Genomic DNA, 14622 nt, shown 5'->3' with positions numbered 1-14622 from the left:
TATTGGTTTTTTTTTTTCAGCGATGGTCACACACCAGTGGAGCTGCCGCTTTTGCAGAGCGCAGAAAGCACTTTGAAGCGAAGCGTAAAAACAAGTCACTGCAAAAATCTTTCCATAAGGCTGCCAAAGCCTGCAGGTGGGGAAAAAAAGGAAATAATTAAAAATAAAAATAACACCATAGAAATAAAAAAAAGAAATAAATAAAAATAAAAATAAAAATAAATCAAATAATTAAAATTATAATAAAACCAAAAATTAAAATTAATATTAAAATTAAAAGCAGTGTTTTTCCTGCTGAAACCTTTGAAACTCTAAGAAATCCCATCCAAGGGGTCTTTAGTCAGGTTTTTTAGTCAGCAGGTGTTTAGTCTGCTGTTTAGGTTTTTTTTCTCTTTTTTTTTTCTAATTTTCCTTCTTTTTTTTTTTTTTTTTGGGTTTTTTTCATGATTTCCACCCTGGACTCAAGCCCAGTTCTCTACAGTTCACCCACAGGGCTCCCAGCACCTCCCACTTCTCCTGAAGGAGCCCAGTTGCTCCCAAACCTCAGAAAAATAATAGATAAACGGAAAAAATAAAATAGAAGTGAGCGAGCCAGGCAAGTGGGCAGACTGGGAGAGATCTGGGTGAGGGAACCAGGACCTCAAATGGACAACTGGAAAAGAGAAAGCTGGATAAAAGCTGGAAAACTGGATTTATTCTTTTTTTTTTTATAATTTTATATTTTCATAAATGTGTATATTTATGTGGTGGTTTAGGCTGAACTGGCCCATGACGGTGACAGATGCTCTGCCCCCATCTCTCGCTCCCAGGAGAGGAGGAGGAGGAGGAGAGAAAGATATTTATGAGTTGAGCAGGAACTAAACTGCTTTCATGGAATATCAAGAATAAAATAAAAACGAAAATAATGAAATAGATACAATCTGTACAAAACTGTATCAAGTTCCCAGGATGACATCACCAGCACAGAACTGGGGAAGTCCCAGGCTGGGACTGGATTCGGGCTCTGGGGTCAGGAAGGCACGGATCGGGACCAAAGGCAGATCAAGGAGGTCCACCAAAGGAGGACCAGACAGGGTCCTCCTCGGACGCCGGCCACTGGAGAAAGAGCTGACCCTTTGGTCCCTCAGCTTTTATAGTGAGCGTGGGGCAGATGGGATGGAACTACCCCCTTGATCAGTTTGGGGTTCCCCCTCCTGTCCCCCCCCATCCCAGGCTGAGGCCTAGCAGAGGAATAAAATTACTAAATGGAAAGTTGGTTCTGCTTTACCTAAAACTGGGACAGGGGCTCTCCCTGGTCCCCCTCCCCACATCTGGTTATGACCCCAGGATCCCTCCTGGAGCTGGATATGCCCCCCACCCCAGTACCCCCCCTTTGCTATGGGTACAGCCCCCCCTGAACCCTCCTGCATCTCTTACTTTAGGCATGGGCTCCCCATGCATAAGGTGGGACAGTGGGGACAGCAGGGGACACGTCCTTCTCAGGGATGCGAGGTTCCCAAGATGACAGTGCGCTACTGGGGTGTCCCGAAACTCAAAACCCCCCCCAAACCCTTCTTGTCCCCTCATTCCTGGCTCCTCACAAGCTCCCAGCTGTTGAAGGGCTTCAGGGACACTGCTCGGCTCCTCCGCCATGTCCAAAAATCACAACAAAGCTCTAAATTAACCTTAATTTCGCACCCAAATGCATATATTTCTCCTTCCTCTACTTTTGTCCCATTTTCTGCTCCTTAAATGTGTTCAAGTGCCGGGGGGTGGAGTTTGAAGTCAGCCCAAAAAATCCCTTGGCGCTGCATCCGGAAAGGGAGGCTGTTTGTGAGACTGTGATGCTCTGCCCCCATCTCTCGCTCCCAGGAGAGGAGGAGGAGGAGGAGAGAAAGATATTTATGAGTTGAGCAGGAACTAAACTGCTTTCATGGAATATCAAGAATAAAATAAAAACGAAAATAATGAAATAGATACAATCTGTACAAAACTGTATCAAGTTCCCAGGATGACATCACCAGCACAGAACTGGGGAAGTCCCAGGCTGGGACTGGATTCGGGCTCTGGGGTCAGGAAGGCACGGATCGGGACCAAAGGCAGATCAAGGAGATCCACCAAAGGAGGACCAGACAGGGTCCTCCTCGGACGCCGGCCACTGGAGAAAGAGCTGACCCTTTGGTCCCTCAGCTTTTATAGTGAGCGTGGGGCAGATGGGATGGAACTACCCCCTTGATCAGTTTGGGGTTCCCCCTCCTGTCCCCCCCCATCCCAGGCTGAGGCCTAGCAGAGGAATAAAATTACTAAATGGAAAGTTGGTTCTGCTTTACCTAAAACTGGGACAGGGGCTCTCCCTGGTCCCCCTCCCCACATCTGGTTATGACCCCAGGATCCCTCCTGGAGCTGGATATGCCCCCCACCCCAGTACCCCCCCTTTGCTATGGGTACAGCCCCCCCTGAACCCTCCTGCATCTCTTACTTTAGGCATGGGCTCCCCATGCATAAGGTGGGACAGTGGGGACAGCAGGGGACACGTCCTTCTCAGGGATGCGAGGTTCCCAAGATGACAGTGCGCTACTGGGGTGTCCCGAAACTCAAAACCCCCCCCAAACCCTTCTTGTCCCCTCATTCCTGGCTCCTCACAAGCTCCCAGCTGTTGAAGGGCTTCAGGGACACTGCTCGGCTCCTCCGCCATGTCCAAAAATCACAACAAAGCTTTAAATTAACCTTAATTTCGCACCCAAATGCATATATTTCTCCTTCCTCTACTTTTGTCCCATTTTCTGCTCCTTAAATGTGTTCAAGTGCCGGGGGGTGGAGTTTGAAGTCAGCCCAAAAAATCCCTTGGCGCTGCATCCGGAAAGAGAGGCTGTTTGTGAGACTGTGGGTGTATCCTGTCGGCTGCTTCCTCTGGCAGCTGGTAGGGGCCCAGGGAGTGAATTTCCTTTCTGTGAGGAACGCAGAAGACTTCGTTTCACTTAAAATCTTGTAAGGGATTTAGAGTAAATCCTGGGGAGGGCAGTGGGGCAGAGCAGGAGCTGCATTGGGAGCTACGCATGGATCCCCTCCTGCCCTCGACCAAGGGTTCCTTCTGACGTCAGGGTGCAGGTGATTTGGTGGGATTTCTTGAACCACACTAGGGGCAGGTGCAACCCCTCTTCCCCATCCCCTCCACGGTGGCTGTAACCCCCCCTTGCCCTCCCTCTGCCTCCCTTCCCACCCTCTTCTCCAGCTCTGGACGCAGATGGGGTTCCCCAGGAGCCCATGGGGCCTCCTCAGATATTTCCTGACTCTCCACCTCCTCCGGCTGGGATCAGGTAGGGATCCTGCAGGGCTGGGGGGGCTGAGCGTGCTCTGGGGGCAGATGTGGGTCAGGGGAGGTGCTGTGGGGCAGGAGGAACTGAGCCCAGAGCTCGGCCATGCATGGCTTTCACTTTCACTTAGGCTTGTGATGCCACACATCCGTTGCTCTGGGACATCTTCAGTCCCACCCCACGGTGCTCCCCCAAAGCTTTTGTCCTTCTACTGGGGCTGGCTGGGGAGGGGATCATTTTTGGGGTGGCGGCCATGGTTTCCTGGAGCAAGAGGATTGCACCACCGTGAATGTGGGTGCAATCTCCATCTCTCTGTGTCCTTCTCCATCATCAAGCGGAGTTCAGAGTGGTGGGACCAGGCCAACCTCTCCTTGTCACCGTGGGACAGGACATCGTGCTGCCATGTCACTTGTCCCCAGGCGTGGACGCTCGGAGCTTGGAGATCAGGTGGATCCGGCACCAGCTCTCTGAAACGGTGCACCTCTACCGAAACGGAGAGGATCTGGACGGGGCACAGATGGAGGAATACATTGGAAGGACAGAGTTGGCCAGAGATGGTCTCTCCAATGGGAGCCTGGACTTGCGAATCTCTGGGTTGAGACCCTCTGATGATGGCCAGTACGTCTGCACTGTGCTAGATGCTGCCTCTTATGGAGAAGCTATAGTGGACCTGGAGGTGGCAGGTTTGTGCTATGGTATTTCCTGGGGATGGTGCCAGTGTCCCTGGGTTGGTGCGACCCTCCCAGAGCTCTGTCCTGTCCTTATGTCCATCCATTCAGTGCCAAAGGCCAAGAGCTGTTGAGAGTTGGGGGATGAGGGGTCTCTTCCCATCTGGGCCTGCCCAGGAGGCAGTATGCCCATGGTGCTGGAGGTGTTCCTGGGGACAGATCAGCACGGACACGGTCCCTTTGGGTCTCTGTGGTGTCCTCATGATGTTGTGAGGGCTCTGGGCACAAGCTGCTGAGCAGCTCCTTAGGCTCAGAGCGTGGGCTGCCAATGGAGCCAAGGATGGGACCTACGGCTGTATCTGGAGTAGGGAAGGGACCTATTCCCAGGTGCCACCATCTGGATCCTTGTTTTCAATTTGCTGGTTGTGCTGTAGGAGACCTAGCCCATTGTCTGGAAGCCTCAGGGCTTCTTGAATAAGATGGATGGGAGCAGCAATGCTGCCTTGTGGTGCCGAAGGTCAGCTGCTAGGTATTCCACTACCAGGCTGTTTTATGGGAGATCTGGGGTCATGTGACATCAGTGCTCTCTGGTTCCTGCAGACTTTGGGGTGGGTTTGGTGGTGTGAGGAGCACGTGCCCAGCCCCATAGCCCCCTGGGCACCCTGGGATGTGTCTGGCCTGGGGTTCAGTATTGGCCGTTGATCTGGGTCCATCCCTAAGTCAGGGATTTCCCATGCTCTTCCTCCAGCCTTGGGCTCTGTCCCTCTCCTCTCTCTGGAGGCTTACAAGGATGGAGGCATCCGGGTGGTGTGTCGATCGGCCGGCTGGTACCCATCACCAGAGGTGCTGTGGAAGGATGGCAGTGGGCAGCATCTCCCCTCAGTCTTCCAGAGTCGTTCCCCTGACGAGAGGGGCCTATTTGAGATCCATGATGTCACCGTTGTGAGCGGGAAGGGAGATGGGAACGTGTCGTGCGTGGTGAGGAACAGCCGCCTGGAGCAGCAGCAGGCGTCGTCCCTGCACATCTCAGGTGCAGGATGGGAGCAGGGCTGGGGTTGGTCGTGCTGCTTGGGGGGGTTTGATCTTGGGGGGCTGGAGAAACATGTTGGGGAAGGGGAGGTGGATGCACCCGCAGGTGAGTTTTAAGATAACATGATCCTGGTGTGCTTCAGGGGAGCATTGGGGTGTCCATGAAATGGGGAGGAGGATGTCTCCTTGAGCCCAGGGCTCCCACAAGGCTTGAGGAGATGGAACTTTGTGGTTGTTTTGGTATTTTTTGAGCCCAGGGCTCCCAGCACAAAGCTTGAGGAGATGGAACTTTGGGGTTGTTTTGGTATTTTTTTTTCTTCTCCTCACACAGGGGAGTGTAAAATGAGGCCTTTTCTGGATGTTTTTTTGTTTCTCAGCTCCCTTTTTCCACAATGCCCGTCCCTGGATGGCAGCTCTGGGTGTGTTCCTCCTGCTTTCAGTGGTGTCCGCTGCCCTCAGTGCTTACCTCTTCCGAAGGAAAGGTGAGTTTGCATCACCACAATATTTTGCCTTTATTAAGGAAGCTCTTTGGGCAGAGGAAGGCTGGGGACAAGGACACAGCGTGTGGGTGGGAGTACAGGGAGCATGGCCAGAGCATCTGGCTGGTGGGAAGGTCCAAGAGACCCTGGTGAGATGGTCCCAGTGACAAAGCAGCCGCTCTCCTGACCTCTTCTTCCTCTGCTTTTGCTTTCCAGTGGTGCAGTCCAGAGCGCTGGGTGAGTCCTTCTGGCCCCTGCCACCAGCAAAGCCTCCTGAGAAAGGAGCCCCCGGGGAGGGACGTGGCTTTGGGTGGCTCTTGATGTTTCTCTGGTCACTGATGTGGGTTGATGGAGCCCAGAAGGGGACTGGAGAGCCCTGGGGTTGGGAACTGGGCACGGGAGGTGTCCTGGCTCTTGGGAAGAAATGGGAACCAGGATTGAGTGAGCTTAAATGAGCTTAAATGAGGCTGAGCCTTAAATCTCTGCTTAAGTCAGGCTTAACTGCAGAGTGCCTGGGTGGGCTGGGTGGGAAAGGAGACAGGGACCCCTCCCCAAGAGCCAGGGGTTCTTTTCCCACTCTCCAAACAGAAGGAATTTGGGCTCAGCCTGGTTTCTGCCCGCTCGAGCCATGGGATGAGAAGCTGTCCCCTCTGATCACTCATTGCTTTATTTTTTCCTTTCCAGAGGAACAAGCTGCACTGCTGGGTGAGTCTCCATAGCTCCTCCTGGCTTGGTGTCCTCTCCCAGGCGCTCTGTGCTCGGCCCCTTCCCCCCTTGCTTGTCCTCTCCATCCCTGCATCCCCTTGGTATGGGGAATCCCCGAGGGGATGTGCCTGGGAGGATGTGCTGTTTGGGGACATGAGAGCAGGGGTGGACCTCTTCCCTTCTTCTCTTCCATCGGTTCCAAATGTTGGATGTGACAAGTCTGGCAGAGAGCCATTCGCAGGGTTGGAAGGTCTTTTTCCACTCCCCAAACAGAAGGAGTTTGGGCTCTGCCCACTCCTGCAGGAGCAGCCATGGGGTGAGAAGCTGTCCCCTCTCATCACTCATTGCTTCTGTTTTTCCTTTCCAGGGAAACGAGATGCAGCACTGGGTGAGTCCCTGTGAGCTCTGTCAAGGCTTGTTGTCCTCTCCCAGGTGCTCTGTGCCTGGTCCTTTCCCCCCTTGTCCATTCTCTCCATCCCTGTGTCCCCTGGGTCCGGGCGAATCCTTAGGGAATGTGCCTGGGATGGTAGACAGCTCGGGGACACCAGAGCAGGGATGGAGCCCCTCCCCTGCCCAGAGTTCCTGGGCACCAGCCATGGGACATGACCAGGCTGGAGGAACCCATCCCTGGGACCCAAGGGGTCTTTTCCCACTTCCCAAAAAAGAGGAGTTTGGGGTTTTCCCCAACTCTGCTTACTCTTTTTTGGGCACTTATGGGATAAGAAGCTGTCCTCTCTGACTAAGTATTGCTTTTCCTTTCCAGAGGAACAAGCTACACTGTTGGGTGAGTCTCCGTGATCTCCTTCTGGCTCGATGTCCTCTCCCAGGTGCTCTGGTCTTGGCCCTTTCCCCCATTGCTCACCCTCTCTGTCCCTGCATCCTGGGAGCTTTATAATCTTTTCCCACTCTCCAAACAGAAGGAGTTTGGGCTCAGCCTGGGCTCTTCTGCTCCTTGAGAAACAGCTGTGGGACAAGAAGCTTACCCCCAATGATGAATTGTGTTTTCTTTTTTTTTTTTCCTTTCCAGAGGAACGTGCTGTAGCACTGGGTAAGTCTCTGTGAGCTACTTCTGGCTCAGTGTCCTCTCCCAGGTGCTCTGGTCTTGGCTCTTTCCCACCTTGCACATCCTACCCATCCCTGCATCCCCTGGGTTTGGTGAAACCCCGAGGGGCTGTGCCTGGAAGGGTGGGCAGCTCGGGACACCAGACTGGGGATGGACTCTCTCCCTTGCCTAGAGTCCTTAGGGACCTGTGGTGAGGTGTGGCCAGGCTGAAGAGAGTTCTCCCTGAGAGCCAGGGGCTCTTTTCCCACTCCCCAGACAGGAAGAGTTTGGAGCTTTCCCAGCTCTGCTTATCCTTCTTGAGCACTTATGGGGTGAGAAGCTGTCCTCTCTGACCAAATATTGCTTTTGCTTTCCAGATAAAAAGGTTGCACTGTTTGGTGAGTCTCCATCAGCTCCATCATGGCTTGTTGTCCTCTCCTGGGTGCTTTGTGCTCGTCCCCTTCCCCCCCTTGCTCATCCTCTCCAACCCTGAATCTGCTGGGTGGAGGCAAACCCCGAGGGGACGTGCCTGGGACTGTGTTCAGCTTAGGGACACCAGTCCAGGGATGGCCCCTTTCCCATGCTTGAAGTCCCTGGCTACCAGCCATGGGACATGACCAGGCTGGAGGGAGCCACTCACAGGGTTGGGGACCTGTTCCCACACCCCAAACACAAGGAGTTTGGGATCTGCCCAAGCTCTGCCTGTTCCTGTAGGAGCAGCCATGGGGTTAAAAGCTGTTCCCTCTGATCACTCAGTGCTTCTGTTTTTCCTTTCCAGAGAATCGAGCTACAGCACTGGGTGAGTCTCCGTGAGCTCCTCCTGGCCCGGTGTCCTCTCCTGGACGCTTTGTGTTTGGCCCCTTCCCTCCTTGCCCATCCCCTCCATCACTGCATCCCCTGGGTCTGGGCAAACCCCAAGGATTGTGCCTGAGAGGGTGGGCAGCTTGGGGACAGCAGCCCAGGGATGGCCCCTCTGCCATGCCTAGAGTCCCTGGCCGCCAGCCACGGGACATGACCAGACTGGAGGGCACCATTCACAGGATTTGGGGGTGTTTTCCCACACCCCAAACAGAAGGAATTTGGGATCTGCCCAATCTCTGCCCACTCCTGCAGGAGCAGCCCTGGGGTGAGAAGCTGTCCCCTCTCATCACTCATTGCTTCTGTTTTTCCTTTCCAGAGCAACGAGCTGAAGAACTGAGTGAGTCTCCGTGAGCTTCTCCTGGCTTGGTGTCCTCTCCTGGATGCTTTGTTCTCAGCCCTTTTCCCCCCGTTTCCTGTCCTCTCCTCCCTCTGATCACTCACGGCTTCTGTTTTTCCTTTCCAGAGAATCGAGCTACAGCACTGGGTGAGTCTCCATGAGCTCCTCCTGGCCCTATGTCCTCTCCTGGACGCTTTGTGTTTGGCCCCTTCCCTCCTTGCCCATCCCCTCCATCACTGCATCCCCTGGGTCTGGGCAAACCCCAAGGATTGTGCCTGAGAGGGTGGGCAGCGTGGGGACAACAGCCCAGGGATGGCCCCTCTGCCATGCCTAGAGTCCCTGGCCACCAGCCGTGGGACTTGACCAGACTGGAGGGCACCATTCACAGGATTTGGGGGTCTTTTCCCACACCCCAAACAGAAGGAATTTGGGATCTGCCCAATCTCTGCCCACTCCTGCAGGTGAGGGGACGTGCCTGGGACTGTGTTCAGCTTAGGGACACCAGTCCAGGGATGGCCCCTTTCCCATGCTTGAAGTCCCTGGCTACCAGCCATGGGACATGACCAGGCTGGAGGGAGCCACTCACAGGGTTGGGGACCTGTTTCCACACCCCAAACACAAGGAGTTTGGGATCTGCCCAAGCTCTGCCTGTTCCTGTAGGAGCAGCCATGGGGTTAAAAGCTGTTCCCTCTGATCACTCAGTGCTTCTGTTTTTCCTTTCCAGAGAATCGAGCTACAGCACTGGGTGAGTCTCCGTGAGCTCCTCCTGGCCCGGTGTCCTCTCCTGGACGCTTTGTGTTTGGCCCCTTCCCTCCTTGCCCATCCCCTCCATCACTGCATCCCCTGGGTCTGGGCAAACCCCAAGGATTGTGCCTGAGAGGGTGGGCAGCTTGGGGACAGCAGCCCAGGGATGGCCCCTCTGCCATGCCTAGAGTCCCTGGCCGCCAGCCACGGGACATGACCAGACTGGAGGGCACCATTCACAGGATTTGGGGGTGTTTTCCCACACCCCAAACAGAAGGAATTTGGGATCTGCCCAATCTCTGCCCACTCCTGCAGGAGCAGCCCTGGGGTGAGAAGCTGTCCCCTCTCATCACTCATTGCTTCTGTTTTTCCTTTCCAGAGCAACGAGCTGAAGAACTGAGTGAGTCTCCGTGAGCTTCTCCTGGCTTGGTGTCCTCTCCTGGATGCTTTGTTCTCAGCCCTTTTCCCCCCGTTTCCTGTCCTCTCCATCCTTGCATCCCTTAGGTCTGGGCATACCCCGAGGGGCATATGCCTGGGAGGGTCCACAGCTTGGGCACAACAGCACAGGGATGGCCCACCTCCCCTTCCCCTCTCCTTGTGCACCAGCCTTGGGATGGATCCAGGCTCACAGGGAACCATTCCCGTGGTTTGTGGGTGTTTTCTCATTCCCCAAACAGAAGGAGTTTGAGCTCTTGATAAGCTCTTTCCACTCCTGCAGGAGAGTTGTGAGATGAGAATCTGTCCCATCTCATCAAACATTGATTTTTTTCTTTTCCTTTACAGAGAAACGAGCTGCAGCACTGGGTGAGTCTCTTTGAGCTCCAGGATGGCTCAGTGACCTCTCGTGGGCACTTTGTGGTCAGCCATTTCCCCTTTGCCCGTCCTCTCCAACCCTGAATTGCTGGGTCTGGGCAAACTCCAAGGGTTTGTGCCTGGGAGGGTGAACTGGTCTGGGACAAGAACCCAGGGATGGACCCTCTCCCATGCCTAGAGTCCCTGGCCACCAGCCACGGGATGTGGCCAGACTGGAGGGATCAATTCACAGGGTCTGGGGGTCTCTTCTCACAGCCCAGACAGTAGGATTTTGGGATCTTCCCTAGCTCTGCCCACTGCAGCAGCAGCAGCCATGGGGTGAGAAGCTGTCCCCTCTCATCACTCACTGATTTTGACTTTTCCTTTCCAGAGGACCGAGACACAGCACTGGGTGAGTCTCCGTGAGCTCCTCCTGGCTCGGTGTCCTCTCCTGGATGCTTGGTGCTTGGCCTTTTCCCCTCATTGCCTGTCATCTCCATCCCTGCATCCCCTGAATCTGGCAAACCCTGAGGGGATGTGCCTGAGAGGCTGTGCAACTTGGGGACACCAGATGAGGCATGGCACATCTCCAATTTCCTTCTTGTGCACCAGCCTTGGGATGGATCCAGGCTCACAGGGAACCATTCCTGTGGTTTGCGGGTGTTTTCCCACTACCCAAACAGAAGGAGTTTGAGCTCTGGATGAGCTCGTTCCACTCCTGCAGGAGAGTTGTGAGATGAGAATCAGTCCCCTCTGATCAAACATTGATTTTGACTTTTCCTTTCCAGAGAACCGAGATACAGCACTGGGTGAGTCTCCATGAGCTTCAGGACAGCTCAGTGTCCTCTCCCAGGAGCTCTGTGCTCAGCCCTTTCCTCCTTGCCTGTCCTCTCCATCCCTGCATTCCCTGGGTTCAGGCAAACACGGAGGGGATGTGCCTGGGAGGGTGGTCAGTTTGGGGACACCAGCCCAGGGGTGGACCCTCTCCCATGACCTGAGTCCCTTGGGAGTGGCCATGGGATTTGTCTAAGCTGCAGGGAGTTAGAGGGTCTTTTCCAACTCCCCAAACAGAAGGAGTTTGGGCTCTGCCTGAACTCTGCCTGCTCCTGCAGGAGCAGCCATGGGGTGAGGATCTATCCTCCCTGATCACTCATTGCCTCTGTTTTTCCTTTCCAGAGAATCGAGCTACAGCACTGGGTAAGATCCTCTTGGCTCAGTGTCCTCTTCTGGGCACTCTGTGCTTGGCCTCTTCCCCGCCTTGCCTGTCCTCTCCATCCCTGCATCCCCTGGGTGCAGGCAAACCCCGAGGGGATGTGCCAGGGAGGGTGATTTGGTCGGGGGCTACAGCCCAGGGATGGCCCCTCTGCCATGCCTAGAGTCCCTGGCTACCAACCATGGGATGTGACCAGGCTGGAGAGAGCCACTCACAGGGTTGGGGACCTGTTCCCCCCCCTAAACAGAAGGAATTTGGGATCTGCCCAATCTCTGCCCACTCCTGCAGGAGCATCCATGGCATTAGCAGCTGTCCCCTCTCATCACTCACTGCTTCTGTTTTTCCTTTTCAGAGATTCGAGCTACAGCACTAGGTGAGTCTCCGTGAGCTCCTCCTGGCCCGATGTCCTCTCCTGGACACTTTGGCTTGGCCCTTTCCCCCTTGCCCATCCCCTCCATCACTGCATCCCCTGGGTCCGGGCAAACCCCAAGGGGTTTTGCCTGAGGGGGTGGGCAGCTTGGGGACAACAGGAGTTTGGGATCTTCCCTAGCTCTGCCCACTCCTGCAGGAGCAGCCATGGCGTTAGAAGCTGTCCCCTCTCATCACTCACTGATTGTTTTTTCTTTCCAGAGCAACGAGCTGAAGAACTGAGTGAGTCTCCGTGAGCTCCTCCTGGCTCAGTGTCCTCTCCTGGACGCTTGGTGCTCGTCCCTTTCCCCTCATTGCATGTCCTCTCCATCCCTGCATCCCCTGGCAAAGCCTGAGGGGATGTGCCTGGGAGGCTGTGCAACTTGGGGACACCAGATGAGGGACGGCCCATCTCCAATTTCCTTCTCCTTGCCCACCAGCCTTGGGATGGATCCAGGCTCACAGGGAACCATTCCTGTGGTTTGCATGTGTTTTCTCACTCCCCAAACAGAAGGAGTTTGAGCTCTGGATGAGCTCTTTTGACTCCTGCAGGAGAGTTGTGAGATGAGAATCAGTCCCCTCTGATCAAACACTGATTTTTTCTTTTCCTTTACAGAGAAACGAGACACAGCACTGGGTGAGTCTCTTTGAGCTCCAGGATGGCTCAGTGACCTCTCGTGGGTGCTTTGTGGGCGGCCGTTTCCCCTTTGCCTTTACTCTCCATCCCTGAATCGCTGGGTCTGGGCAAACCCAAGGGTCTGGGCAAATCCAAGGGTTTGTGCCTGGGAGGGTGAACTGGTCTGGGACAAGAACCCAGGGATGGACCCTCTCCCATGCCTAGAGTCCCTGGCCACCAGCCATGGGATGTGGCCAGACTGGAGGGATCCATTCACAGGATCTGGGGGTCTGTTCTCACAGCCTGGACAGTAGGAGTTTGGGATCTTCCCAATCTCTGCCCACTCCTGCAGGAGCAGCCATGGGGTGAGAAGCTGTCCCCTCTCATCACTCATTGCTTCTGTTTTTCCTTTCCAGAGCAACGAGCTACAGCACTGGGTGAGTCCCTGCGAGGTCCTCCTGGCTCGGTGTCCTCTCCCGGGCACTCTGGTCTCTGCCCTTTCCCCCCCATTGCCTGTCTTCTCCATCCCTGCATCCCCTTGGTCTGGAAATCCCCAAGGGGATGTGCCTGGGAGGGCGGGCAGCTCAGGGATACCAGCCCAGGGATGGACCCTCTCCCATGCCTGGAGTTGCTGGGGACAAGTTGTGGAATGTGACCTGCTCTTCTCTCTTTGTAGAGCGGAGAAAATTTCTGCTTCCTCAGAATCCAGGTAAGTGAATATTTCATTTAATTTGATGTTATTTATGGATGTTCTCCTCCCTTTCCCTGTTTGTGAGGCGTACCTGGGCATTGAAGGGACAGTGTTAAACTGAAAAAGGAGAGATTTAGATTAGAAGAAATTCTGTGCTGTGAGGGTGGTGAGACCCTGGCCCAGGTTGCCCAGAGAAGCTGTGGATGCCCCATCCCCGAAGGGGTTCAAGGCAAGGGTTGGACATGGTTTTATTCAACCTAGTCTGGTGGGACGTGTCCTCCCCATGGCAGGAGGGTGGAACTTGTTTGTCTTTAAAGTCCCTTCCAACCCAATCCGTTATTCTATGACTGAGCTCTGCCCCTGATGCTCTGGCTCCTCCTGTCCCCTGCAGAGGTGGTGACCCTGGATCCAAACATGGCTCATTCCCCACTTGTCCTGTCGGAGGATTTGAGATGCAAGAGGCAGGAAAGTGCATGAAAGAACCTGCCTGACACCCCGGAGAGATTTATTTATTGGTACTGTGTGCAGGTCCGGGGGGGGGAATTCTGGGAAGGGAGGAACTGCTGGGAGGTTGAGGCGAGGGGTGAGGTGATTCATGGTGGGCTTTTGGGGTGGCCAGAGAGTCCACGGAGAGGAAGGGGACTCTGAACCTGAACCCTGAAGGAGAGATCTGTGCTGGATCTGCACAGGAAGGGGCAGTTCATGGCTCTTTCTTATACTGCCATCCCCCTGTCCCAGTCCCCGGTCCCCAGAGGGTCTGCGTCTGTCTGGACTGCACACGGCAGCTGGTGACTCTTCAGTGCCACCACTGGGGTCGAGATCTTCACTTTTGCACCAGCCTCATTCCACGGGGAGACCCTGCACCCCTGGTTTCGAGTGGAGACAAGGAAAACCCAGCTTTCCCTCAGGGACAGCACCTCCTATATGTTCTCCTCCCCTTCCAGCCTCTCCATAGCCTCCAGCAACCTCTGCACTTCTCCAGAGACTCCCCACTCTCCTCTCCTGGCTCCTGCAGGAGATGTCCCTCTCTGCCCTGCCCCAGCCTGGAGAGAGACAGGGAGTGAAGGGCAGGGGACAGGGCCTGCTGTGGGGTCTCTTCCAGTGCTGGGAGGCTCTGAGCAGAGGGGGGTGTCCTCGTTTGAGCTTTGATGGAGTTAATTTTCTTTCTAGTATTGGCTGTATTTTGGATTTGGTGTGAGAATCCCATTGATCACACAGGATTATATACGTGGCTGGGAAATGTTCACATCAGTCAAAGGCTTTTTCAGCTTCCCCCCTGCAGCCGAGACGGAGCACGGCCAGGACGAGGCAGCCAAAGGGTTATTCCACCCCACAGATATCCTGCTCGGAATAGAAACGGGGGCTACTGGGGGACTGGGACCCTCCATCACTGCTAGGGATGGTCTGGGCAATCAGTCCTCAGTGATGAAGGCAATTTGTGTTGTTTCCCTTAATCTTGTATCTTATTTTACCATTAATAGCGATGTTTTCCTCTGTGGTAACTGTTGTCTTAAACTGTCTTTATTCCAAGCCACGAGGTGTTTTCCCCTCCTTTTCTCCCTCTTCTCCTCACCCTAATGGGAAACAGGGAGGGAATGTGGGAGCTGCTGGCTGGAGTTAAACCACGCTGGGCAGCCAGGCAACTCTTGGGCCCTCTTGGACACCCTTGGATCCTCTTGGAGATCCTTGGGCCCCCTTGGATCCCCTTGAACCTCTTGGATCTTCTTGGAACCCCTTGCATCCC

The 14622-nt window shown here is 54.6% G+C and overlaps 2 protein-coding genes across 9 annotated transcripts in view; one reads left to right on the top strand and one right to left on the bottom strand.

Moving 5' to 3' along the window:
- The window catches only part of LOC106897894 (C-type lectin domain family 2 member B-like), a 7417-nt gene extending 5785 nt beyond the window's left edge, over window positions 1–1632 (bottom strand). Inside the window, exon 1 of the mRNA XM_014958868.1 lies at window positions 1581–1632. Coding sequence (XP_014814354.1) covers window positions 1581–1632 — 52 coding nt within the window. The remainder of the gene's footprint in view (window positions 1–1580) is intronic.
- A 1233-nt stretch (window positions 1633–2865) lies between these two features.
- On the top strand, window positions 2866–14412 carry LOC106897898 (butyrophilin subfamily 3 member A2-like). Of its 8 annotated transcripts, none has more exons than XM_014958882.1 (24): window positions 2902–3087; window positions 3212–3296; window positions 3629–3976; window positions 4710–4991; window positions 5368–5472; window positions 5686–5706; window positions 6154–6174; window positions 6542–6562; window positions 6938–6958; window positions 7202–7222; window positions 7594–7614; window positions 7995–8015; window positions 8394–8414; window positions 9942–9962; window positions 10342–10362; window positions 10739–10759; window positions 11127–11147; window positions 11516–11536; window positions 11794–11814; window positions 12188–12208; window positions 12604–12624; window positions 12864–12896; window positions 13270–13393; window positions 14049–14412. In XM_014958882.1, exons 2-23 carry the CDS (start codon window positions 3224–3226, stop codon window positions 13353–13355), a joined length of 1263 nt encoding a protein of 420 aa, XP_014814368.1. In that variant the 5' UTR covers window positions 2902–3087; window positions 3212–3223; the 3' UTR covers window positions 13356–13393; window positions 14049–14412. The 8 variants fall into 8 exon arrangements, with proteins under 8 accessions (XP_014814366.1, XP_014814368.1, XP_014814367.1 ...); XM_014958881.1 differs by having other exon boundaries at window positions 13617–14412; XM_014958880.1 differs by having other exon boundaries at window positions 2866–2967; window positions 13270–14412.
- Window positions 14413–14622: the final 210 nt, after the last annotated feature.

The sequence above is a fragment of the Calidris pugnax genome, unplaced genomic scaffold (assembly GCF_001431845.1).
Source record: "Calidris pugnax isolate Ruff unplaced genomic scaffold, ASM143184v1 scaffold434, whole genome shotgun sequence".
NCBI lineage: Eukaryota > Metazoa > Chordata > Aves > Charadriiformes > Scolopacidae > Calidris > Calidris pugnax.
This window is presented reverse-complemented; position numbering and strand designations above follow the sequence as displayed.

What these genes read in the sequence shown, in the direction of transcription:
- LOC106897898 (XM_014958880.1), top strand. Translation starts at nt 3,224, where the DNA reads ATGGGGTTCCCCAGGAGCCCATGGGGCCTCCTCAGATATTTCCTGACT. An exon ending in GGAACAAGCTGCACTGCTGG is followed by an intron (nt 6,175 to 6,541) that starts GTGAGTCTCCAT and finishes TTTCCTTTCCAG; the next exon opens with GGAAACGAGATGCAGCACTG. An exon ending in GAATCGAGCTACAGCACTGG is followed by an intron (nt 8,016 to 8,393) that starts GTGAGTCTCCGT and finishes TTTCCTTTCCAG; the next exon opens with AGCAACGAGCTGAAGAACTG.